This window comes from Chionomys nivalis, chromosome 8 (genome assembly GCF_950005125.1).
Source record: "Chionomys nivalis chromosome 8, mChiNiv1.1, whole genome shotgun sequence".
In the NCBI taxonomy this organism is placed as follows: Eukaryota; Metazoa; Chordata; class Mammalia; order Rodentia; family Cricetidae; genus Chionomys; species Chionomys nivalis.
Genome location: NC_080093.1, coordinates 62137423 through 62165097, shown reverse-complemented (window position 1 = coordinate 62165097; position 27675 = coordinate 62137423). Strand labels below are relative to the sequence as shown.

At 44.0% G+C, this 27675-nt stretch overlaps 1 protein-coding gene across 2 annotated transcripts in view; it reads left to right on the top strand.

The window, feature by feature from the left end:
- The window catches only part of Dock1 (dedicator of cytokinesis 1), a 497567-nt gene that overhangs the window by 151654 nt on the left and 318238 nt on the right, over positions 1-27675 (top strand). For both annotated transcript variants that reach the window (XM_057777087.1, XM_057777086.1), the window contains exon 24: positions 25417-25487. In XM_057777087.1, coding sequence (XP_057633070.1) covers positions 25417-25487 — 71 coding nt within the window. The remainder of the gene's footprint in view (positions 1-25416; positions 25488-27675) is intronic.

The following is a 27675-nucleotide window of genomic DNA, read 5'->3' as shown; positions in this document are numbered from 1 at the left end:
CTCTGGACATCATAGCTTCCCTTCACTCCCTGGATGCACAGCTTCTGAGTTGGTCCGTGCTTCTTCCTGAGCCACCTCTGGACCTTCTTTGTTGCTGGTTCTCTGATAGGTGCAGTAAGCATTTGTTGAAAGAATGTTGGGCAGGTCCTTTCCTCCCCAGTACATGGTCTGTAAGGTGAGGGAAGCTGTGTTTGGGGGCTGTGAGGGATGAGACAGAACCCTGTGAACAGTAATGAGCTTTAGGGTTGTGTTTGATTCCTGGACCTGCTGTGGACTAGTGTTTGCATGAGATTCCATTTCAGCCTTTTGCTCGCAGTTTTTCTATACTTAAGGACAACATATTGTGAGTGACACGAAACTGCTTTTAGATTCTACAGTCTGATGACCTGTCTTGAAATTTAATACATTCAATCCTTTTGAAATAATCTCTCAATCAAAAAAAAAAAAAAAAAGAAACAGATGAATCTTAAATTGAGGTGTAATTTTTAGGCCCTGAAACACATAGCTCCGAAGAGGCCAGCTCAATTGGCTTTCAGAAATGCTTATGTCATGAGTCCAGACCCCACCAGAGTAGAAGACATCTCTGTTGCTGGCAGCTCTGTGTCTGCTGTGCCCACTGTAGGTGAAGTGGCATTTCTTTATATTTTCCCAGAATTGAAGGGTCTAAGTTCCATTGGCACTAGCAGTTAAGCTGTGTACACTACTGAATTTTCTTGTTTCTGTTTGTAAAATACCAGAAAATGTTTAAACTGTGTTCCGAGGTTCCACCTGCTGCACTTTCTCCTTGTGACTCTCTCAAAACAAAGGGGTCACCTCTAAGGTCACTTTTGAGGATCAGAAGAAATCCTGCAAGCTCACCAAGGGACACAGTGCCATCCTTTACTTGCATTGGGAGCTAATTTCTCATGAGTATGCATAGAATCAAATCTTTTAAATTACGTGTTTGTGTGCTTGCGTGTGTGTGTGCGCATGCCGCTCGTGCGTGCACGCCTGTGCATGCACACGCACATCCCCTAGATCCCCTAGAACTAGAGCTGTAGGTGATTGTGAGCTGCCATGTAGGTGCTGGGAACTGAACTTGGGTCCTTAGCAGAAGCATTGTTGCTCCATCTCTCCAGCCCCATAGAAACCGATTCTTTATTTTTCTTTTTGAAACCTGTGGAGCCTGCAATCAGGAATTGCTCTTTGGAAGTGTTATTCTTTGTATTTTAAAGGAACAGTTGCTCCCAAATTAGCATTCCAGGTTGTGTAATATTTAACGTCTTTTCTCTGCTCAGTTTTTAAAAGCTATGTTAAGTTCAGTAGAGCAGTCTCATTTACACTCCACTTATTCATAATTTGAGATAATTAATGTAGTGGTTGAGCTGCCATTCACCTCTTCCAGCTTCAGAAAGCAGGGCTCTGCCAGTCAACTGTGTATCCTAAGCAGATTAAGTTACTCTTGGCATGCTTACACCTCCTAAGGGGAAGAGATTTTTTTCACACTCTGCGGGGGATAGGAGTCCTTCTTGACTCTTACCTCACCAGATGGCCAACAAGGGCTTCAGAAATAGTGAGCTAAGGTCCCCTCGAGCTCAGAAAGCCTGAGATCTTGCCAGTATCATGCTAAGCTGGGGCGTTCATTTCCTTTAAAAGCTCGTATGAAATAGCATTTCTCTTCTCGCATTTCACCAAAGCCTTCCCCCACCCCACACGGGTCCCGGGGTCTGATTGATGTTGGCTTTTGTGCTACAATAGCTATTTCATAGCCAGTGTCCCTGAGGGGTTCTTCACTGCAGCTGAGTTACCTGGAGCTGTTGGGGTGGGGGAGGGATCCCCATTTAAGGGACTTTTCTGGCATTTCAGACTCAGGATGCTTGAACATGCCCTGAGGTAGCAGAACCTAAGAGTGAACTTCAATTTCTGTGGCACAGCTTACCCTGAGTCTGGTCTTAACCGGCCTGGGCTGAATGTGAAGCTTTTCAGAATCGGTGCCATTTATTCCGTGCTTGAGTTTGGACTTTCCTTTTCAATAATTTAGTATTTAAAAAATGACACCTTTGGTCTTTTGTTCTTTACCAGGGAAGGGTCCAGGGAACCAGCCTGCAATTTGCCTCTCTGCTCTCTGCCCTTCTAGTGTGTACTCATTAGCTTGCGATTGTTTCTCTAACCTTCTCCCAGCCTGGTGTGATCTCACAGGCCACCTTTTGTGACCCTCCAAGGTAGTTAAATGAGGTTTCGCTTTCTCTATGAATTAAATATGTCATGTGGATTTGAAATGTTCCCAAACTCGCCGTGCTATATTCTGGCAAAATAAATACTATTTTCAGAGTTTCAGCCCTATTGATCAAAACCCATGTCTCTTTTTCTTAGGCTAGGAAATGATTTTATCAGGCAAATACTGGTTAGTCCATGCTCCCCTTTTGGTAGAAGAACCGCTGCTGGCAGTTTTGCGGTCATGGTCCTTAGGGCAGAGGAAATGATGTGTTGTTATATGACTTCTAACCTAGAGGAGCAGCATGCTGCTTTTGTCTTCCCTGTCCCTTTCTGTCTCTTCCTCACAGCCTCTGGGACTATAGAACCGAAGTAGCCAAGATGGAGTATGGAATGGGGGACATCCCAGGCAATCTCTGAGTTCTCCTGACCTGCCTTGGACTAACTGACCTACAGCCTCTTATGAACCCCTTTGAAAATCCCCTTCCTGGGAGACAGCTTACATTTGGAAACAGCAGCGGTGTTGTTTGCAGTGTTGGAAGCACTTTGGGAATGTGAGCACACTGCAGTCTTCATTTTGACCAAGAGTCAATGGTGCTTAGCTGTGTACTGCCTCCTCCTGGGAAGAGGAGGAGCAGGACCCTCCCCTGAGTGAAGCACCATGCTGGCTGTAAAGGATGGTCTGAGTGAGTGCTGTCTGTGCCTGGAGCAAGGAGACGCTTCCCTGGGAGAAGTGGTAGAGTGTCTGGCAAGAGTGGAAGGAGCTAGAACCTTCCCCTTGGCTTGTGTTCCCTGTCTGTTACCCTCCTTGAACTACTCCCTGTAGTCCCCCCTCCCTCATCCTGTGCTCCTGTCTCAGCAAGGGCCTGGTTGCTTGTTTCCCCATACTGTGCTTTACCAATCTGAGCCTTCGCATTCACACATGGGGACCCTAGAACTCTGGTCCCCTCATCTCTCCCAGTTGACCTGCTTACCAGTCTGTCAGCCTTTCCTACCTAGCACAGAATTCCCTTGTTGCTACCTATTGGTCCTAGCATACTGTCCTTCATGCTAAGTCCCTCATTCCCAGAGTCCTCAGCAAGGAACTCTTCCAATAAAACACACGGAGTAGATGTGTTGGGGCAGTCATTTGAATGTCACTTTGTATGTCCGAGCTCTTGGCCATTGAGCCTCTTTGGCTGGTGGTGAAAATGTATCACCATCATCATGACCATCTAAACGAGGGGTCAGAAAATGACTCGGAATTGTCCCTCCCATGGCATCCATGAAATGTTAGATGGGATAATGTCACATTCCAGGTCACTTTCTGGCTGGCTCCTTACATACTTCATCTTTGGGAGCCTTGGTGACAGTGGCGCTGGAGTTGTTAGCGCTAACAAGCTAGACTCAGCCAGGCATCTTCAGTGGGCCAATTAAAAGGGATAAACCATAACGAACAGCAGAAAAAGGAGATTTATTAAATGTGGCCACACTGGGAAGAAGAACAAAGAGACCCAGCACAAGTACAGCTTTGACAATGCAGTTTAAATTGAACAGACGGCAAGGGGTGTGCAGAACTAAGCAGTCCTGGTCAAGGTGTGATCCTGCCCATTGTATAGTCTCTGCTGTCAGGTGGTCTGCCAAGTTGTCACAACTGTGTGAAATCGCATTCTTGGAGACAAGTTCCCCCACTGATTGGCACCGAGTTTCACTCATTTCTCTTTCCCAGCATGAGATTCCTGGGGAAATTCCAGCCTCTTAGGTCCATTATTTCAATAGTCTGATAGCTAAAGGGAGGGACGAAATGTCTCCTTAGACTATCTGCATCCATACTAGGACAGTCACAGCACATTCTGATTCGGGGTCCTCATCTAGTCCTGTTCCCTGCATTGTTTGCTCCTGACCTGCCCACTTTGATCTGAGAAACCCTTTGGGCTATTAAAATAGGAGTTAATCATATAAGAAACTCACTGACTCAACTTCATAGCGAGGATGTACGCTTCCTGTTGATAGATAATAAAACAGAGTGCAATAATTTGAATTCCGTATAATGGATGTGATTAGAAATGATTTCCCTATTTACTCATATAAAAGGCTAAATGGAGGATGATTAGTGAGTTCTGTTTAATGTTTTTTCCTAAGGTGATTTCTTAATCTCCCAAACAAATTCCTATGATAGAGAGAAGAAAAAGAAAAACCCATTAAAAGTTACTTTAAACCTTTAAGAAGCTGTTTAAGGCTTTAGAGATGAGTAATCTTTCTGTCCCTTTAGTAGATTATGGCTCTGGAGAGAAAACAAATCCTAGCCAAGAGCTATGCTGTGTGTGTTAACCCAGGGTCAGCATCTGCAGGCAAGGCTCTGACCACAGTATTGTGCTCCCTACACTGATCCTAAATACAGTGGTGGGCTTTTACATTAGAAACAGCTGTAATTTTCCATCTTTGACTATGTTACTCCTGAAAATTAGTATTTATAATTAATGTGTCTAAATCCTTCCAGATCCCATTATTTAATATTGTTCTATAATTTGATGATTAAATAATGCTTCTTAAAAAAATCCTTTATCCTTAAATCCTTCACCAATAATCTCTTTTCCATAATTGTGAGTATCTCATGACTTAAATTTAATTAATCCATTGTTGGTGAGCAATTGCTACACATTACAATTAAGAAGATAGTATATAAAGCCACAGTGAAATACATGTGTATTCTTCCCTGGGCTTGGGCTCATTAGGCCTCCAGACATCACATTTTATTTATCTCTGGCCATAGTTCTCTTAAGTAATGACATCTGGTTCAAAGACCCTTTGTCACATTGAACCATGAATTAAGTCTGGTTGGATCATAGAAGATTTGTCTCGAGATGAGTGCAATTGTGTTGGGTCCTTCTTCAAAGTGTCTGGACACTGAGCTGGTAGCTTATATGGAAAAATACCAAGTGGGTAATGCTTCCATTTCTAGCATCTGTTGTTTTCTGTGTTGGGTGCTAGTGGAATCCAGCAGAGAAGTGATCAGAGCTGTAAGATGCCATTCCTTCCCAGGAGTTTAAATGAGAAACTGTGTATTGTGGGACCGGAGCTCAAACTTTCCTGTGTGGTTTTGGCACACAGGAACATCTCTCATGATAACTCTGCCTGTCGGGTAGGGGTCACAGAGTCCAGGGAAGGTGAGAAAAGGATGGGGTTGGATGAAGGAGGGGGTCTCCACTGATGGCTGATCATTGAGACTCCAGCTCCAGGAGACTTGGACAGGTCAGGGAGAGAGATGGTACTGGCTCCTGGCAGCTGATGTTTCAAGAACACGTTAGACTGGTCGTTGGTGGAAGAGGAGGGAGTTTGTTTATCTGTTGCTGGCAGGTTTGCTGCACTGTAATCTGCTCTCTCTGCCTTTTACCTCTTGACTGAAAAATGTTCAACTTTCTTCTCTCCTGTCTTCCTGCTCCTCCCTCCCCTCCCTTCCTTTTCTCCTTCCCTCCTTTCTTTCTGAGACAGGACCTCACTATGTAGCCCTGACTGTACTGTAACTTGGTATGTAGACCAGGCTGACCTGGAACTTACAGAGATTCTCCTGCCTCTGGCTCTGAGGCGCAAGTGCTGGGACTAAAGGTGAGCACCACCATGCTTGGCCCTCTGTCTTCTTAAAGCAGGTGTTTTACTCCTTCCTCTCACCTGGTCTCTGCAACGGTAGGGACACTTTGAGTTTACAGTGTTTGAAGAGCAAGGAGTGGGCGGATTAAGAATCCTTCTCATCTTTTGTCCCATTTTATTGTATAGCTTTCTTGATCTTTTTTTGCTTATAGACAGTAAGTGTTCATGAGCTACCCAGTAAATATCAAGAAACAAAAATGTTACGTTACTAGATCTCTCTGCAACCCCCTGCATCGGCCAGGCAGTCTTGCTGCCATAACCTTCTTCCATAGGGCAAGGATTGGATGGGAATGGTACAAAACTGATTTCGTGTTCAAGTCAGGACAAAGAGGCATAGTTTACCATATCTTCCATAGAAAAACAATGCAAGTCAACTCTGACTAATGGCACCATCATTTTATTTAAGATCTTAAAGCACAAGGATTCAGTCTTTTACTAGGGAACAGATCTAAAAGTTAAAGCATTAGTCTGCTATAAAATTGCATTCTTTTTTATTTATTTATTGTTTTTATTGAGCTACATATTTTTCTCAATTCCCCTTTCTTCCTCTCTCCTCCCCTTCTACCTTGCATTCTTCATATATCAACTCCATTTCCAGGTGGGCATGGTATGATAGAGCACCCAAGGATGCATGAAGGCATTCAGGATGCTGGAGTTCAGAATTCTCCCAACTTGTGACCTCTTTTCCAGTCCCTGATCCTCTCCTTTAGATTATTTTAAACGGTTGAGAAAGCCTCTTTTTGCATGTCTTTTTGCTAGTACATGCATTCATTCAACAAATAGTTCCCAGGATCTGATGGAGAGCAGATGTTTTGGGGGATGATGGGGAGGCAGAAGGGTAATAGAATCTTCATGTGTAGGGAGTGGTGAGGTAAGGAGATGCATCGAAAGGATGCCTTCTCTTCCCCCACTGGCTTACCCCAGACCTCGGCAGGTCTGCACTACAGGAGATGACTCTCCAGTCTTATGAGCCCGATCTGGAAAAGCCCTTTGATGTTAAAGGAGGCCCAAGGTGGTCTTCATTATGTAACTCTTGTTTCAACAGACCCCCTGCATTCCGTCAGTTAGTAGCTAGAGGTTCCCTGCAGTTCTTGGAGTCCTTCAAATATTTTTCTCTATATTACCTTAAAGCAGCAACAAACTAGGGAAACAGATTTGCCGAAAACTCCACGTTGATTTGGCATGATTTCAGAAGTTACCTGGCAAAATCAATAAAAAAGGAGCCAGGAAATGTAATGTATACTTGGCATTTTCCTGCTGGCATGCCCACAATTGTTGGATGTCATTTTAAATACGCCTTTTAAAGGTCACATTAAAAATAGAATAATTGGCTATGTTGTACAGCTCATGAAAGATCATGAATACGTTAACTAAGTGAAAAATTTTCAAACAACCACTCTTAATTCTATAAAAATAGGTATCAGTGACTTTGGTTAAATTGTCCCATTGTTCTTAAAAAGTGCCAGGCCTTAAGCACTCTAAATTGGTGTAAAAATGATGACCAGAGAGATATTGGTTATAATGAAGTACTGATGTCTAAAAATTCTGACAGACTAGAACAAATGCAGAGAGTTCCAGCCAGACACTATGCAGAGTCTCAGGCCTTGGAATACTCCTCCCTGAAAGGGGTGTCTTTGTCAAATTCTGCATGGACTCAGGGAACCCTATGGAAGAGGAGGCAGAAAGAATGTCACAGCCAAAGGGGATGGTGGGCGCCAAGGAAAGAAGGCCTTTCTAATCACAACAGGATGCATGCACACATGAGCTCACAGAGACTGAGGTAGCATGCACAGCATGCCGGAATCTACTCCAGATAGGGTTCTAGAGCTGGGAGAACAAGTGGACACCATCTCCATCCCTCACACAGTAGCTATCTACAACTGATAACCACTTGGAAATGAAAAATTAGTGTTCTCTAAGGGAGTCGTGTTGAGAAAACAAACTAAAGGTAAGCTGCGTGCTGTAGCCGGCCAGCAGAAAGTGGGCTCAGCAGCATCTCTGGAGGTCCTTGCTTCAGAATTTGCATCAGGGCTGTATCTTTCTCTTCTATTTCTTTCTTTTTTTTTTTCAGTTTTATCTTTACTTTTATTTTATTTTTTTCTCCTTCTCCACCCCACAGGTCCTTTGCATATATACTATGACTTCTGGTTTTGTGGGATTCCTGAGTGTGCAAATGAGTGGGTGTGTTTCTTGGTGCTTTTTCTGGGTTCCTTTCTGTCTGTCTGTTTTGTTCAATTCCAGCGTGTTAGTCTTGTTTTGTATTATTATATTTTATGTTATTATTATCCCTTAGAAGCCTGTTTGTTTTCTAATGAGATAAAAAAGGGTATGGATCTGGATAGAAGGGGAGGTAGGGAGGTGCTGGGAGGAACGGGGGGGGGAGAGCCATAATAGGATATATCGTATAAAAAATTCTGTTTTCATTGGAAGAAAAATATGTGAGATGTTATGTGCAAAACGTGCAGAAGGCAGTACGCCATGATTTCGATGTTAGCTACGTGAGAGTTGAGTAAGTTAGTAGTGTGTTGTGTGTGTCACTTGATTCTCATTTGTATTAATACAGTAGATGTGTTTCAGGTTACCAGTGTGACGTTCTTGAGACCTGCAGGGTCACTTTCTGCACAGGGACAAAGCACATTTCTCTATAGCTGGGTGGATATGGTGAAAGATGTTCATAGTTGGCTGCAGAAATCTCTAGAAAGTAAAAGAAAAAGGCCAGGCTTGGAGGAAAGAAAACAACCCTCTACAGCTTCCACCTAGAGTCCTGTGTAATTAACTTCATTCCATGCTTTATTTTGGCAGATTCCTAAACTGCAAGTCTGTGTCTGTGACTCATGACTGCTTGGTTAGTACCAACATTTTGAAGTCAGAGGCTGGTGGATCTCTAGGAGTCCAGGTCATCCTGGTCCACATATCAACTTCCAGGCCAGCCAGTGTTGCTTAGTGAGGTCCTGTCTTAAACCAAACCAAGCCAAACAAACAAACTTCCTGTACTATATGTGATAATTTGAAATTATTTGGTACATGACTTTTTGTCATTTTAAAGCAGCTGCAGGAAACATCAGCTTCTCAAGTGGATGTTGAGTTCTGCTTTAGTTAGAGCATCAAGTTTCAACAATGTTCTAACATTGAATCTGAATTGACCAGGCCAAATAAATTCACGTGGAGCTCGGACTCTGATGCTCATGGGGGCATGGAAAGTGAGAGGGAGGAGCAGGGGAGCAGGCTGCTCTGGGTAGATCTTGGAGAAGATATGGAGTAGAGGCTTAGTTCCTGGAGCTCTGAGGAGCTGTTCTAGGTGGTCTATGAGAATTCCCAGGCGCTAATTCTTCTAGAAACCAGTTAAGGGCTACCCTGGGGTGGGGTAGAGGAATTCTCCAGTATGCAGACAGTCAAGTAAGTCAGTAAATCAGCCTCCAGGCCGACTCACAGTAATGCTCCCTAACCCTCATCTTGCTCAAGTCTTCTATGGGATGTGGAAGATTTGAGGTAAGTTTGGTGAGGTCATTCTGATGAAAGGCTTGTGACCTCACTGCTTGGAATGGCATCATTGAGGGCCTCCCGCAGCAATAATTAATAACTTTGGTATTAGTTGGTTACTGGCTAGGTAAATAATATCTTTGATTCCAAATGCCTATTCTGGAATATGTTGTAAATCTCCTCCCAGGCTTTTGTCATGACTGTGTGCATCGTTGTACTTTTCGATGTCTAGATCGTCCATGATCTAGCGCCGGGGCACTTTGTTTTCTCGGATAGCCATTTCATTTCATTTTCCAATAGATTAAGTTATTTTCTTGTCCTTTCTTTTGTGGGTTTTTTTTTTTTTAAGTTTTCTCTGCTTTGTTGTAAATGGTCTTTTCCTAGTGCAGAGAGAAAGCCTGCAGGTTTTCTCTGCTTATGATGCCGGTTAATGGTGGAGTTGTAAACCTTGTTCCCCATTTGATTTAACTCGATGCCCAGCTAGCTGTCAACAAGTATCTCATCTGTTTCACTCTCGTCTCTTCGGGCCCATGGTGACATCAGCAGACACTGAGCCTCTCAGCAATTGGTTGCTGGGTCTTTTGTCCTTTTTCTTATTATTTCACTGTTTGCCACCATCTCCGATGACATTTTCTCTTTCCTTTAGTCAGTTGTGGAAGAAGCAGGCACATTTCTGTCAGAGCAAAATACCTTTTTGTTTTTTCCTCTAGATTGCAAAGCTAGGATGTCGTTCCCACGCCGGTGTTAAACATGCCCATCACTAGTTATTAAATGCTATTAGACTGACTCATGGTCACCTTCCAGCAGAGACCTCAATATTCCTTTGCAGTCTGCTCCAGCTTATGTCTTCCTGTGCAATCTTGTTTGGGTTGAAGTCAATCTCTCACTTCCATTATTGCTCTGAAAATAACAATGATTATGGTGATTTCTGAGTAGCTTGTCATTTGTTTGAAGTGTATAGATGAATAGCAACATGGAAAAATGTATTCTTTTTCTTTTACTGTTATCCAGAACAGAGAGCTCAAGTTCATATACAGTGGGCTGTGGAAGTGGCTAGTGGGTGAGAGTGTAACACAGCATAAAGACCTGGGTTCAGGTCCCCAGAACACAGTCATGGCGGTGTACTTCCCTAACTCTCACACTGGGAATGGGGGCAAGTCCAGAGACAGAGACAGGCAGATCCTAGGGGCTTGCTGGACAGGCAGACAAACACCATGTTCAGTCAGAGACACTGACTCAGACAATAAAGTGGAGAATGATTGGGGTGAATTCCAGGCCCCCTCTTCTGGGCTCCACATGCTTCCATGGGTATACACATTCCTGCCCTGTACACGCACATGTTTGTACCACCCCGACATGCAATTAATAATGAATACACAAATGAATTCACATGCGTTGAGTTTTCCATGTTTCTCATGTTTAATGGTTCTGCATGCCAGAGGCATCCACCCTGAAAGAAACTCAGAATCCTGTGACCCTGGGATGATCTGTGACCACTCTTATCCCATGGGTCAAAAGGAAAGCCCTGCACTTAGAAGGACCCCTCCACAGGAGTTCAGTACCTGGGATGAGCTATTGTCTTGTTGAATGCACCACGTGTATCCCACACACAAATGCTTCGGTTAACTAAGTGAATGTGAGGACTTACTACCTTAGGAGCTGCCTGGGTATTTATTGGATTTGGCTAACTTGGAGTAATTGGGCCTATGATTTGGGGCATCTAATCTGTTCTGCTCTATGGTAGCCCACTGTGGGTACCAACCATGGGAAGGATGCTACAGAGCTGGGTGTAGCCCGTTTCTCCAGGTGTGTGTCATCCATTGATGATAAGATCAGCCTGCACAATGTCACCACTCTGGGCCTTCAGGGCCCCTGTGTCCAGGAACGGTCCCACTCTTCCCTGGCAATTCACTGTCATTTCACTGATGGGAGAGATGACACCGTAGATGGGGATGTCTGTTGCCAGCTATGGTCATCTTTGCTACCAGCCTTTCTTTTCCTCTGCCCAAGATGTTTGATATGAGGAAGTTTTTTGTTTAGTTTTTTGGTTTTTCTTTTTCTATCTATCTATATTGTGTTTACGTGTACGTGTGTGTGTGTGTATACACACACACACACACACTCACATGTGTATTGGTGGTGGTGGGGGGGAGAGTCTCACACTATAGCCCAGATTGTCCCTGAATTCACTCTGTAACCATACAACCTTGAATTTGTGGCGGTCCTCCAGTCTTAGCCCCATGCATGCTAAGGTGGTAAGAACAGGAAATCATACCTGGCTTCAGAAATATTTCAAATGTCCTAAGCTTTTCTTTATCTACTTTGGCAACACGTCAAGAAATTCCTCTCTCTATATTTCAGTCTAAGTTGATATCAGGTGTCTTCCTCAATTTCTTTCCACTAAGGCAGTGTCTCTTGCTGATCTCTGAGCCCTCCAATTCCTGATAGTCTAGTTATCCAGCTTTTTCTGGGGGATTCCTTTTTCCTGCTTCCTGAGTGCTAGGATTGTAAGTGGCTACCATGCCCACCTGCTTTTTATTGTGTGTTCTAGGAATCCAAACTCTGATCCTTATCTGTGTACTAAGTTGTAACGATGTAAACGAATGCAGACATATTGTAAAAATATATACAGCTTTAATGGGGAAATAGACTTACAGAACCACCTTTCCACAGAGACCAGGAAAGCAGAAGCAAGCACTGCAAGCACACTCGCCAGATGTATAGGTAAACATTACCCCGAGTCGAACACGCCCCCTAAGGGGCGGGACTTATCCCTACACTAAGTGGTTTATCCAATGAATCATTTCCCTTGCTCCTGAATATGTCGTTTTTAGTTATTAATAAGGGTGTTATTGTTTTATTCAAAATGTTTGGGGCTCAAATTGTAGCTTGATTGAAAAGGACCATAGAAGTGTGTTAGCTTATGGAAGGGGAGGGTGGTCTGAGATGGGCACTTTTGCATAGTGACTAGGGTTTGGGACACGGGGTAGCTCTCTCCATCCTAGTTTCTTTGGATTCCTACCATGTTGGTTCCATGGTGGGTTGATAATTAGTGATGACATTAGCAGTGGATACTCAGGAGACACAGCTGATTCCGGATGCCAGGCAGCAGCATTGGAACGCATTAGCCAGGTGAACAAACTCAGCTCCATTTCCAAGATCCTTTGAGTCATGCAGCTATGTCTGAGATGTGTGTCTGTCACTGTTGGAGACCATTATGTGTGTCAATCCCAAGCTGTCTAGATGAAGGTTGTGGGTCAGAGTGAGCGCATTAGAAGCTGGGAGTAGGATGTTCTCATACCCTCCAGTTTATGTGGGCTTTTTTGGTTATGGTTGTTTTTATTTTTGTTTTTCAGTCATGCTGAAAGCAGCAGACAGGGTAGAGATGGGTACCTAGCCTGGCCTTGGAAGAACGATCTGGAGGCTCCGTTGCCTTCTTGCTTTCCTCTCCTCTGCCCTCTGACACATACTGTGCTCCATTTTCCTGGATTTTTCAGGTAGTAAGGAGACCCAAGAGTAACATGCTGTGCTCCCCCTCCGTTCACTCTTCAAAACTGCTTCAGTGAGGTTCAGGCCTCAGTGGTTATGGGCCAGGACCAGTTTCCCCCTCTGTTCACCTCTGAATTTCAAGTGTATTTTAGATAGTCAGTTCCCATCACTTGGAAGTCAAGCTTTGCTTCCTGGAAGCTGTCTAGACAGGTACCCAATTTGCACCAATCAGCAGGCCTTCTCACACGATTGCTCTCCCTTTTTCAAGCTATTCCTAACATGACTGAGCTGGTAGAGAGTTTAAAATGGAAGAAAGAAAAAGAAGGGAGAGGGAGAGAGAGAGAGAGACAGAGACAGAGACAGAGACAGACAGATAGAGAGACAGAGAAAGAGACAGACACAGAGAGAGAGACAGACAGAGAGAGAGAGAGACACAGAGAGAGACAGAGAAGCAAGCAGGAAAAGTTGAAAAGTTCAATAAAGTAGTTCAGATTTGGCCCTGCTAAATCACACTAATTCCTCTGTTTAGCGTGCCTTGATTACTGGCAAGCAGATCAACAGAGGCTAAGGAGTGAGTGTCCAGGGACATTAGCCCTTTCTGATCTGGTTGGCCCATTGGTCTTCCTCACTTTGTTTTGGTTCTGCCTCTTGTCATGGGTCTTTTTGTACCTGCCATCTGCAAAGCCTGCCTGCTCTTCTGGGCCACTGTGGCTTTGGCCTGAGTCACTGAGTCATGGTGGCTTCTTCATGTTCTACCCTTGACTCTTCCAGTTTCCTTTCTCCCTGGCACTGGGGACAAGGTCCATGTGTAGGTCCCAGCTTTCTGTCTGGTAGAGTTAGAAAGTTGTGTGAAAGACAGGGAAGTAACGTATGCTCACTTAGCCAGGGCCAGGTACAGAGAAAAAAATCATTGTGGCCTGAGCTGACCAACTCTGGTGTCTGTTGGCTCTGGACTTGGCTGTGGACCTGTGTGCTGTGGGGACCTGGATCTGACACAGTCACATGGATCAGGAAGTTATTGTTGTGCGCGCGTGTGTATATGCATTTGTGTGTGTGTGTGTACACACGTGTGTCTTATATGCGTGTGTGTGTGTGTTGTTGTGTACTCATTCTTGTTTAAGCTTTTAATGGACAGTATCCCAAGATGCCGAAAACATTCCCACATAGTTAAGAGCCTCTCTCCCAATGGTCAGTATTCTCAAAAGTGGTGCAACCTTTGGATTTTAAGTGTGGGAACATGATGTAGGTTCAGTGAGAAACATTCATAAATTTTTTGTATATTAGATTTTGGTAGCACTCAGTGATAGACTGATGTATTTAGGACAGGAGACTCCGGCAGCTCCACTGACAATAGGGCTTGAATACCCCCAAGCATCAGAGGAGAGATGAGGGATACTGTCAGGAAGGGCAGGACCTGAGGCTGCAGTAGCTTGATGACCAAGGAAAGAGGTGAGAAACTCAAGCTGTAGGTAGTCTAATAGGATTTTCTCCAGCATTCTATTTGTGTAGGTTCTGTTCATGGCCCTACACAGCTCCTGCTCTCCTCTGAAGGCTGCAGGCTCCTGTCTATTCCCTGTTAACCCACTGGTTCCAGCCACCTGCCCTGTTTCCAGTGGGTAGCCCTGGGCAGGCATATTCTTTCTACATTTATTTATGAAGATTTTCTGATATTTGTGAGGTCTTCCAGAACCAGAACTCTGAAGTCTGAAAGGAGACTCTGTTGACTTATATATATTTTAGCTCAAAAATCTACAAATGGAATCATTTTAATATGCGTTTTTCTCCAGAAATATGTAAATTAATAATTACTTCATACATTATTCAAGAAAAACTTATTTTGTATCACCGATAGCTCTTGTAATCTTATATAAAGATATGCTAATGGATTTAATTAAAATAATTATGCTGAATAATGTGGCTGAACTTTACCCTAAAATAGTTTCTATTAATCGTCATCAGTAGTCATATTTTTAGGCAGAGAGACACTCACAGCATTAAACTGATGCTGGGTAGCAAGTGCATTTTTTGGTTTTGTTTTACAGTTTGTATTAAGTTAGCATTCTCATGGGAGGCATGACAATGAAATTATGTGAACTATAAAATTTATTTATTTATTTTAACCTCAACTGTTTTACTGATGAGAAAACTTTTAAAAGTGTCTGCTGCCCTTTTGTGGGCCTTTTAATGAGTTCCCCATTTTTCCCTCCAGAACTTTAGTTTCTGTGCGTTCCTTGTCCATTTGGTTCTCTTTTGATCTCATTTACCTTCTTCAGGGTTTTGACTGCTGAATGTTCTGAATTCCTGATTACTTGGATATTAAGAGATGAACCCAATTTTAGGAAGGACATTCAGCAGCCTGACTGTCTCCTCATAGAAGTGGAAATAGCTTTCCCTGCAGCATGGTCCTTTGTCTTAACTGTATATCACTTGCTGCCTTTCCTCTGCCCTCAGTGGTGGATCAATGCACGTTTTCTCCCTCCCTCCCTCCCTCCCTCCCTCCCTCCCTCCCTCCCTCCCTCCCTCCCTCCCTCCCTCCCTCTCTTCCTCCCTCTCCCCATGTGCATGTGTGTACATATGAATACACCTGTGTATGCAGGTATATGAAAAGTCAGCCTCAAGTTTCCTTCTACCAGGAATATCCACCTTGTCTTTTCATTGGGGCAGGGTCTCTCACTGGCCTGGAGCAAGGCAAATTGACTGTATCAATCCCCAGGGATCTGCTTGTCTTCACCTCTCCAGTGCTGAGATTAGAAGCACCACACCATGATGCCCAGTTTTTCTTTATGATGTGAGTTCTGGAGATCGAACTCTTATCCTTGTGTTTGTACAAAACAAAACAAAAACCGTACATACTTTACCAACTGGGCCATCTTCCAAGCCCTCATTGCACTTGCTTGTGTGTGAAGCCTCAAGTATGTGTTCTGTTCTCGGTATACACCTGGGTCAGTGGGCCTGTGCCGCTGTATTCAAGTGTATCCAGAACTGGACCTCTGCATTAGGATGGGCATATAAAAGCTCCATACCATTGAAAGAGAATGGCAAGCCTGGCTCGAATCTGCTGCGATGCTTGTTTAGCTGTATTGCAAAGCAAATAGAAGGAAATAACTGGCCTAAAAAGTCGACATTCAATGTAAGTTCCCCTCTGACTTAATGAATAGGAGATGGGTAAACAGAACCCCAATCAGTGGGCTCGTCTGAATTCCTGCAGAGCGCTTTTCTGTTCTTTGATAGAGCAGGACATAGAATAAATGGTCCATGGTACCCAGAGCAGGTCAGAGGGTAAGTGATCCATGGTACCCAGACTCATTGGATGGATCGAGAGAGATACCCCACTCCTCTCAGTCTCTTTTTAGAAACATCCCAAAGGCCTGTTCACCAACATACTTCCCCAACTCCATCGTCCTAGAAATGGGTGAGTGGTCTCCCACTGTGCAAGGTCCAGGAAGCAGGTACTACTGTGCCGAGGCCACTATTGATAGGAGATTGTCACATTCTGAGCAGGCTCTTCTCTGTGTGAGTAAAAGCCTTCATTGAGTTTCCTATAATGCTAGAAACCAAACAAATCAGAAGGAATTGCAAATGCCCTTCATTGCTAGCAAAGAACTCGGATGGACTTGTTATAAGATTTCCAGGGAGTTCAGACTCAGAGTGAAGAGCTGTGCAGTCAGGATGCTTTCTGAATTTAACGTTTGCTGCATTCACATGCTGTGCTGTGGCCGCCATGCTGGTGGAACTGGCCAGAGTCTCTTGTGTCCTGGACACCCATTGGCATCCTGGGGCAAGCTTATCTGCTCGTGGCCTTTCTTTCTTCCAGTGTCCCCTGGAGTCAGGTCCTGTTAACCCCAGCCACTAGTTACCACCTGGTAGTATGCTCATATTGCAGATGGTGGATTGTGCTCTTATTCCTAATACTAGGCTGGAGTGCTGTCCTCCGTCTCCCTGCACTGTCTCTCTGTCCACTCTGCTGGGATCACCTGTGAACATTCACCTTTTTTTCCATGGGTGCCTCTTTAGATAAGATTGTGCCCAGTGTCAGCTGCCCACAGTGTCACACCCATGCCAGTGTGCTCTGTCTTGGCTTTTTCCTGAAGCAGCAGTTCTTCCAGCTGCCCAAGACCTGCCCTCAGAGCAGTGCCCGCACTCTGTAGGGACTGATGCCTCTGGCAAGCTCAGACCAAGTCTCTAGCACTGCAAACTCTGGGCACCCCTGGTATTTATTGGAAAGAGGACACACAAGATGTGGTCCTAAACCAGGTGGTTCACACTGGCCCGGGGGTAAGTCAGGGAGGGAGGAAAGCAGAGCTGCCAACTTTGGGAATGTAAGATGTGGTGGTTTTCTCTCTTAACTAAGGGTGTCAACAGGGATGAATGCTAGTGGAGAGACAGGTGTTGTTTCAGGACCCAGTGAAGATTGTTCCACGCTCACATTCTTCTGGGAGCCCTGCTGGTTGGCATTGTCTCATGGTCTTTGAGAATGGAGAACAGAGGACATTGTTTTCCCAGGGGACATGAGCAAGCCAACTTTGGATTACTGCCCTTAAGAATGTCTCGAGGTATTTAATTCAGCATTTCTGTGTCCTGCAGGGAGTGGGATCTAAACCAAGGGTGGAGGCTAAGCAGATTAACTGAGGTGGGGGGTTTGCCATGTAAGCGGGCGTAGTGTATAGGTGCATACAGGAAACCAAAGGGGATGTGCATTTTTCTGAAGTGGGTTCTTCAGGTAGGCTGGAGCCCAGGAGCCTGAGGCAATGCTAACCAGGTTACCCTTATCCCCAGAGCGGGAAGATGTCACTATTTATCTATATGTGTATCTACATCGATATCTTTATCTATGTCATCTATGTATCTATCTATATGTATCTCACATATATATCTACATATATATTGGGTACACAGACAGACAGACAAACAGACAGATAGATATTGGGTCTTTGGAGGGCTCCTCTGCTTTCCCAGTGAAAAATGAGCATGAGAGGTCAGAGCAGAGGTAGAGGCCAGCTAGAAGGTTGAATCATTGGATGGGATATCTACAGAAGGGAGAAGGTACCAGGGTCAGGGTAAGTTTAATATCAGGTAGCTCTGTGGTTTTCAGAAGTGGGCTGTGAAGAAGGAGGACGTCTGGGCTGATATCCAAGTGCAGAACATGCCGTCAAGGCTGCGGAGTAAGCAGGCATCCAAAGCCCAGAAGCTCTTGGGGCCGGAGTGAAACTCAAGAGAAAGGAGTAGTGCATTATCAGAGGTGGAAGGCGGCGAGAGCTCGGGGCCCACAGGTAGAGGGACCCCCACATGTAAGAGGGTACAGGAAATAGGTTGCCACTTAGAACAGAGTGAGAAGGGGTGACTGCAGAGTTCTGAGAATGGTCACATAAGTAGAGGACTCAGTTCACAGCAGTTCAGATTTGCAGTCTAACTCTTCCCAAGCTGTTTTTCTTGTATGCTAGGAGGTCTCAATGTTTAGTCTGATAAGCTAGCTGTATTCTTGTCTAATGGGCTTTGTGAGATCCGCTGGCCTCTGGTGCTCTGCTTAGTAGGTAGCTTCTGTGTGCATCCCTCGGACATCCTTGGGTGGTGAGGGCCAAGAGAACTTCACTGGGGTAGCCTGTCAGGACTTGCCATTCTGACTGTCCTGCTGAGCGATGCGCTGGGTGGCTCAAGGCTACTTGCAGAAGGTGGCCCATAAAACCCTGTCTGCTTTGTGACTGTCTGCCGTATCCTAGCAAGTGCTGTTTATGGCGTTGCTGCAGGCAGGGGAATACTTTGTTGGGTTCAGAGTAAAATGCACCGAGCCCATCCACACCTTCCCCTGTGGACGTCCATACACTAAATGAGATACTTTAAAAGACCCAGCAGCCAGCCTTTGCAGATACTCATTATTAAATGTCACCATAAATACTTTCTAGTTTTCCAGACCAAGTCTGTGGTAGTTGAAGCAGAACATTTGAAACCAGAAAGAAATGATTTCTATTTAGGACTTTTTTCTTCCCCCAGTAGCAGCACGGGGTTGCTAATTGAAAACCCTGGATCCGTTTGGTGTTGCAAGGCAGTGCTAATGCCTGCAAAGACCAGAGGGCGCCTAGATGTATGGGGGAGAGTTAGTGGGCTAGTTGCTCACCAACCTTGTGCATTCTCATGGTTGCAAACATAGGCATGACATGTGTGGAGGTCAGAGGGCAGCTTCAGTGTTATTCCTCGGGTGCCTGTTGCTTTTTATTTGAGACAAGAGTTCTAGATAGTTTGGAACTTGCCTCAGGTAGTCTAGGCTAGCTAGCAAGGTTCTGGGGGCCTAGCAGTTTCCACCTCCCAAACTCATCATTGCTGGGATTGTAGGCCCTCTGCTAAACTTGGCCTTTTACCCACACTCCCAGAGCCTGTCTTTACCTTGTTAATCCTTGTAAAAGTTATGGGGACCAAATATGGCGGTGTCAGCAAACTAGCCATGGAGCCAGACAGACAACTCCAGTCCTTACCACTGTGACTCCTGGCAGACAGCTCTGGGCCTCACTCTTCCTCTTTTCCATCTGTGCCAACATGCTCAGGGGCGCCCTCCAGAGGTAGTGACCATTTAGTGTATCATTTGGGTCAGTATGCTCACATTGTGTAGGTTAAGATGCTTGTCATATGACTTGAAGCTGGTTGCGGAGGGCAGGTGCATTCTCTTTGAGACAGAGTTTCTTTGTGTATCATTTCTAATGGTTTTGAAAAGTAAGGCCAAAAGCTCATCATAGGTTAGGCTGGGACATTTGTAAGGGTCTCATTTTTTTCTGCTTTTTTTTTTTTTCGGCCTTTATGGGGTGGGGGTTTCTATTTTTCTGCCAAATGACTTTTCTTATAGACAGTTCTGGCACTTTCTACATAGTCAAAAATACAGACACATAAAAGAGAGCCAAGCCACTGTGACTTTCCTCTACCTTCTTTGGCAGAAGCTTCTCGTGGACTTTCATGTGCTCCATGATATTTTGACATTTCCGAATGTTTAAAATGCAGTCATAGCCTGTGTGGCCTTCTAGGCCCCTCTGTCTTAACCCAGTGCATCTGAGATTCACTGCATGCGTATAACTGTGGTTCCTTATTTTCAGTGCTACGTAGTACTTCGTTGTATGGATTCATCTTTTGGGGAACTTTTGGTTACTTCTTATTTTTTATTGATAACCAGTAAGGCCGCTGTGCATGATCACATGCAGGGTTTCTGTATTCTAACACCTAGGGGTGCACTTGATGGGTGGATTCTTTCTGTCTCACTGCGACAAGCTGCCAAGATTGTTTCTAGCCTTGTTTCACTGTTTTTGCACCTCGACTGGCAGCACAGGCATGCAGTGTGTTGCTGAACACTTTGGTTACCTTCTACTGGTTCTACACGATGGAGTAGTGCCTCTCTGGGGGTTTACTTTACATTCTCCTGATGAGTAGTGGTTTGGAGATCCTCTCTATCTTCCCATCCTCCACACACTCTACTCATCCCCTCTTCTTCTCTTACTCCCCCCTCCTCGCCCCTTCTCTCTCCTTTCTCCCTCCTCCTCTTCCCCCCCCTCCCTCCCTGTCTTTCTCCTTCTCTCCCCCAAGCTGACCTTGATCTTGCTTGAACTGCTGATCCACCTACCTTCAGCTTCCAGATTCTGGGATTCCACCACCATGCCTGGCTTGTGCTAAGCATCTTCTCAAGTGTTTATTTTTCATCTGTACATTTTCCCTCAGAGAAGATGCCTCTTCCAGTCTTTTGCGCTTTTTTTTTTAAAGTGCAGAGTATTGTTTTCTTATCAAGTTTCTGATCCCTTTGAATGTGCTGAATATGAGGAGTCCCTGCCAGATAGGGATTCATAGCTAACTTCTCCCTGTGTATGCCTCCTGCTTTGTTATCCAGACTGTGCCTTTGAGAGATGTGGCTCTTTGTTTTGAGTGTTTTCTGTTACAGTCTGTGCAGTTATTATTGTGTGTGAGATATCTTAGCTTTCACAAACCTCTTCTTGTGAAAGTTTCATAGTTCTGAGTTTTTTTGTCTAAGGGCGACGATACATTTAAAGTTTGCCTTTGTGTCTGTGTGGATCTGGGAGTGAGTGTATTTGGAGATGCTTTTGGAGAATTGGTGCCTTTGTTACAACGCCTTTGACCATATCCGTTCAGGGAGATACTCTGCCTGTTTGGGGGAGGAAAACCCAGATTCCCATTGTGTGTTCTGCTAAGTGTCATTCTGCTCTCTTCTCCATTTCATTCTGAGCCTTCCCACAGTTCCTTGAAGTAATTGACATGAGTCAGATGGCGTCAGAAACAGGGCTATCTGTAGCACATGTGCTACTTAGAGTCACAGACACAATGTGGCAGATTCGAACACTGATGTTCAGGAACTTTCCCCAGTAGGATATAGCTGAGGGGAAGGGTCTCCAGCTTCCCCCGAATTCACCTTTATTGCTAATGTTCAGTGCTCACTGTGAATCAGACCAAAGTCACTAATGCCTGGATTGTCAGTTTCTTCCTCTGACACCTCTCACTTCTGGCCACATAAAACTCTGACAGAGTTAGATAAGAGATATAAGGGTTGCTAGGTTGCTGTAGTGGCGTGTGTTCCTTGGGCGCATGCTCAGGTGTGCTATACTTGGGTCATATGGTATTTCCATTAAAAATTTTTACAGACAGGGGGAAGTGAAGGGTGTGCACACATGCCAGGGAGTATGTGTGGGAGTCAGAGTGGAACTTACAGGAGTACGTTTTTAAGTTCTGTCCTCCTGTCATGTGGGCCCTAGGGATTGGGCTCAGGTCATCAAGCTTGGTGACAAGTGCCATGACCCTGCTAAGCCATCTTTCCAACCCTCTTCTGCTTTGAACTTTTGGAGAAAACTTCGTACTGATTTCCAAAATGACTGCTGTTTTACAATCCTCTCAGCAGTGCTTTCTCTGTATCCTCACCAACATTGCCTCTTTTCCTGATGGCAGCCATGCTGACTGGGGTGCGCTGAAACTCAAAGCAGTTTTAATTTTCATTTCTCTCATGACTAAAGATGTTGAACATTTAAAAAATACATATTGGGCATCCATTTATCTTCTTTTGAAAACAATATTTTCATTTCATTAGCCCTTTTGTTGACTGGCAGTTTTGTTGATTGGCAGTTTTTTGTTTGTTTAATTTATCACAATAACAAGGAAATGGAGCCAGCCATCAATAGATGAATGGGTAATGAAATTGTGGTTTATATACCCAGTTGAAGTTTATTCAGTAGTAGAGAAAAATAAAATCTTGAGTGTTATCAGAAAATGAAGAGATCCAAAAAGTATATTAAATGAAGTGACCCAGAATCAAAACCACAAATATTAAATATTCTCTCCCTATGGGGATATCTCCAGCTTTGTGTGTGTGTGTGTGTGTGTGTGTGTGTGTGTGTGGTGTGTAGGATTGAGTGTGGACAGACGTATGCTATGAAACCACTGAGGAAACCAGAGAAAAACAGAATGAGGAGATTTTGCGCCAGTGGTAGGAATAGAGTAAGGAGACCATGGAGCCGGAAGAATGGGGATCAGTCCGGGGCATGGCAGAGAAATCGGGAAGATAAGTAATAAAAATAAATTTTGTTTGAAAATGCTTCAATAAAACTTATTATTGTGTATACTAATTTAAAAATTTAAATAATAGCCATGAGTGGGCAGGTCTTAGCATGGTGAATGTGATTTCTGCTCTTACTCTGTGAGGTACTGGGCTTTTGGGACAGGGCTTCTTAACTTCTTTGTGCTTTGTGCCTCCCTTTCACCTGAGAAATTGTCACATGACCCCAGCTATGCAGGAGAATACAAGCATGCAGGTCATCAGGTACTGAGGATACAGCCTTAAAAATTTGTTTAAAAACAACTATTGGATATACTTTGAATTTTATTACTTATCAAAGAGAAAAGCAAATATGCCCATTAATGGTAGAGATGCTTGTTTGTATATCTCAATATTCCAAAGAGAGGCTAATGAGATGCATACTGAAGAGTGATAGTAGGAAAATATCACCAGTCTTTTCTTCCTGTCAATTAAGCTGCTGTATTTCTGTAAAGGCAGAAACTGTTATTATGGTAAGAATACTGTGACTTATTAACATAGATTATTTGGGATCTGAAATGGAGAATTGGGCAGGGGGGGCAGAACTCCTTACCCACGTCTGCTGTGATAACATGCAGAGTGCACAGTGGGTATGGTATGTGCGTATAGCCAGGGCTGCAGTGAAGTCCTGAGGTGTGGCACGGGCAAACATTGCTGGTAACACCCAGGCTTATTGCAGGCTTGATTTTGAACCAAGTTCTGGTCCTGTATGTTCTCCAAACTTTGACTGTGGCCTGACTTCTCAAGCCCTCCATGTTCGGGTGCAAGGACCCGGATAGAGTCGCTGCCTATAGATTAGAAGCTGCAAGACACAGAAGTAAAGGGCTGAGGTGACTGGAAAAGATGAAAATGGTCTTTCAGGAAAAGACACAGACAGCAGGAAGACATTCTTGGAGAAGAACAGAACTGCTTCTGTGGGAACCCTCAGTGGATTTGGTGAAATGGTATTTTTATAGGTGATGAGTGTGCGTTTGTTATCTGAGCATTGTTTCAGTTGAAGAAGACAAACATTTCTGCTCAGCTCAATTAGTTTTACAAGTAGTGCTTATTGGTGTTTATTGCATTTACCCTTTCTCCCCTTTGGCCCTATTTTTTTTTTTTCTAGGATTGAGGCCCCATGGACTTTCCCCATCCATATTAGTATGCCTATGGCTTTTGTTTTTGTTCAGGTAGCCATCATGTTGATGAGACTTCATGGCTGGGTGTAGCTTCTGACATTTTTTTGAGACATAATCTCACAGCAAGCTTTCTGTTCTGTGACTCTTACAATTTCTCCACCCTCTTTTCTACAGTGTTTTTTAAAAATTGACCTATATATTTTTTCTGCTCCCCTCCCATTCCCCTCCTGTCCCCTTCTACTGTCTCCCATGATTCCCATGCTCCCAATTTACTCAGGAGATCTTGTCATTTTCTACTTCCCATGTAGATTAGATCCATGTATGTCTCTCTTAGGGTCTGCTTTGTTGTCTAGGTTCTCTGGGGTTGTGAATTCTAGGCTGGATTGTGTTTTTTCTTTTAATGTCTAAAAGCCACTTATGAGTGAGTAAATAAGAATGAGTAAATATTATATTTGTTTTTTGGTGGTCTTGATTAACTTACTCAATATATTTTCTAGATCCATCCATTTGCCTGCAAATTTCAAGATGTCATTGTTTTTTTTTTTCCCGCTGAGTAGTACTCTATTTTGTAAATGTACCACATTTTCTTTATCCATTCTTTGCTCTGATGGTAAAGGATGTTGAGCATTTCCTTAAGTGTCTTTCAGCCATTTTAGATGTCTCTGTTGAGAGTTCTCTGTTTAGGTCTGTACCCCATTTTTTTATTGTATTATTTGTTCTTTTGATGACCAATTTCTTGAGTTCTTTGTATATTTTGGAGATCAGACCTCTGTCTGATGTGGTGTTGGCAAAGATCTTTTTCCATTCTGTAGGCTGCTGTTTTATCTTGTTGGCCATGTTACAGAAGCTTCTCAGTTTCAGGAGGTCCCATTTATTAATTGTTTCTCTCAGTGTCTGTGCTACTGGTGTTATATTTAGGAAGTGATCTCTTGTGCCAGTGTGTTCAAGTGTACTTCCCACTTTCTCTTCTATGAGGTTCAGTGTGGTTGGTTTTATGTTGAAGTCTTTGATCCATTTGGATTTGAGTTCTGTGCATGGCAATAGATATGGGTCTATTTGCATTCTTCTATATGTTGATATCTAGTTATGCCAGCACCATTTGTTGAATATGCTTTCTTTTTTTTCCAATTTGTATTTTTTGCTTCTTTGTAAAAAATCAGGTGTTTATATGTGTAGATTGATAATTGGGTCTTGATTTGATTCCATTGGTCCTCTTGTCTGTTTTTATGCCAATACAAGGCTGTTTTATTACTGTACCTCTGGAGTAGAGTTTGAAGTCAGGGACTATGATGCCTCCAGAAGTTCCTTTATTGTACAGAATTGTTTTGGCTATCTTGGGATTTTTGCTTTTCCATATGAAATTCAGTATTTTTCTTATAAGTTCTGTGAAGAACTTTGCTGGGATTTTGATGGGCATTGCATTGAATCTGTAGATTGTTTTTGGTAAGATTGCCATTTTTACTATGTTAATTCAATCTACCCAAGAATGTGGGAGCTCTTTCTATTTTTTGGTGCTTTCTTCCATTTCTTTCTTCAAAGATTTAAAGTTCCTGTCATACAGGTCTTCCACTTGTTTGGTTAGAGTTACTCCAAGATATTTTATGTTATTTGTGGCTATTGTGGAGGATAATGTTTCTCTGATTTTTTATTTTAGCTCATTCATCATCTGTGTAAAGGAGGGATATCGAGTTTTTTGAGTTAATCTTCTATGTTTTGTTTTTGTTTTGTTTTGTTTTAAATATGTGGACATAAAAGAAATGCCCACTTTGGGGGGATAAATGGTTATTTTCTTCATTTTTTTTTTTTTGTTGTTGTGGTTAAGCCTCATCTGGAAGCCATCTTTTCCTCTCAATTTTTTTGTGAATCTTCATCCTAATTACAAGACTATATTAAGATTTGTCTGCCTGAATCCTGCTCACCCTCCATCTTTCTGGTTTGCAGGGGGCAGCACTGAAGTACTTGCCCACGATCGTCAATGATGTGAAGTTGGTGTTTGATCCCAAGGAGCTCAGGTAACTGTCCTGGAAACAGACGTTTGCCATTTGCAGCTTTCTGCCAGAGCATCGAGTCTGGAGGATGCTCTAGGTTGGCACTTCCCTACATAGGTTAAGTCCCTGGATTGTGGGAAATGGATGCTGTTGATTTGCCTCTCTGTGGAGAATGCTTTACCTGCCAGCAGACACTATTTTGTTCTTGTTTTTGGAGAATGGTTCACAGTACAATGGGACTGTGACCCAATGTTGTCTTAGTTTGTCTGTCTGTTTCTTTGATAAAATACCCTGATGAAAGCAACATGAGGGAGAATGTGTTCACTCTGGCTCACAATTCAAGGTACAGCCTGTCATGGCAAGGAAGTCAAGGCAGCAGGAACTATAGGTGTCGTGTCCCTCAATGTGGGGCTCACCACAGATGTTGCCTCTGCATGGAGCCATGACAGTGCTTTGAGGCTGGGCATGTTACATCCACAGCCAAAAAGCAGAAGACAAGGAATGTATGCTCGTGCTAGTTCGCTTTCCTAGCTTGATACAGTCCAGGATCCCCTGCCCAGGCAATTGTCCCACCCACAGTTAAGACCAGTCTTCCCAAGTCAGTTAGTGTCACTAGAAAAACCCCTATAAGCATGCTCAGAGACCATCACATAGGTCATTCTAGCTCCTGTCCAGCTGACAGTTAACACTAACCAACACACTCAAAATTTCCATCTCTCTCTTTTTCTCTCTCTCGTTGCTTATATGGGACGTTTCTTCTCTTGGTAGCCCTGCTTTTTTATAACACGGCACTTTCTCTCCCCGAATCCTCCTAAGTATGGGGCTCCGAGCCACAGGCGTCAGGGTCAGAAGTTGCTGTCTACTATGGTGATGATGACGGTGGTGGTCAGAAGTTGCCGTCTATGATGATGACAATGAGGAGGAGGATAATGATGATGGTGATGATGAACCCTCTGAGGAGATGGTCACTGGTCATTCAGAGTGGAATATTACACTAGGGACCAGATTTTCCTTCTTGGTATATGCCCCCTTTCAGTGTTCTATGCTCTGTAATCTGCGGATTGCATGGCTTTCTGTCAAGTGCTTTGATGGGCATTTAGCCTTTGATCCCACGTGTGAGCCCAGCAGCCCAGTACATCTCTGCTTTACGTTGTTTGAGGTTTGACACAATGAACTATGTGTAGGAAATGGCACCATTTCTGCTAACCAGACCCTCCAAATATCTATGAGAGGACATTTGTCCCTGAGGGGCCATTTTTCCTTCACTTTATATCCACCCGAAGCCATTAATGTCTTGAAATTGAAGGACAAGGGGCTCCTGGACAGCACTTTCTATGATTTGCCTGAGATTTAGAGTCCATAAGGGACACACTTATTTTCTGCTTCCAGGACCCTGACATTTGGGTTCTAGCTTAGCAGGCTCCTTATGATGAAAGAGAAACTTTTGTGACCCAGGTTTGTCCAGTCTCCGAGGTCCTTTTCTTGGAGGGTGGTTTTGATGGGTGGTCCCTGGACCAGCAGCACCCTTGGCCCCTGTACTTGGCCCCGAGCTCTTTCTGGACCGCCTGCCTCTGCCTCCCAAGTGCTGGGATTAAAGGCGTGCGCCACCACCGCCCAGCTTCCTGAACCTTCCTAATTAGACATGGCTGCCTAGTGCCTGGCTCCCATTAGCCCTCAAGGGATTCCAGTAGATATTTGTGATGCCCAGGGATGGAGACAGTGAGAGGAAATGGAGAAGCTTGTCTGGTAGAATCCAGAACCATAGCCAGGCCTGTCCTTGTCAGCCAGTGGAGGGACATCATCCCTGCTTGTGATGGACAGTTTTACCATTTGCTTGGAGCTCTGAGGAAGACCTGTTTCCCCTAGGTCACCTCCCTTCATCCTCTGCTCAGTGCCTACATGTGCCTCATTATTAATGTGTTCTATACCAATTTTATAAACAATACTAAAATCACACACATGCATGCTTCAGGTAAGCATTGTTTCTTCATGGTCAGCTTTTGAAATTAAGGTATCTTGTTTTCTTGATCTTCTTCTCCACAGCAATTAGGAGTCACTTTCATGGCATACCATCCCCTGCTGGCCCATCGTTTATTTTGGCCACAGCATGCACCTGCTAGGTGCTCTTTCATGCAGAGTAGACCTCACACAGTCAGTTAGACTCCGTGACAGTGTAGATCACTGGTTTGATATTACCCTAGATTAGTTGTCC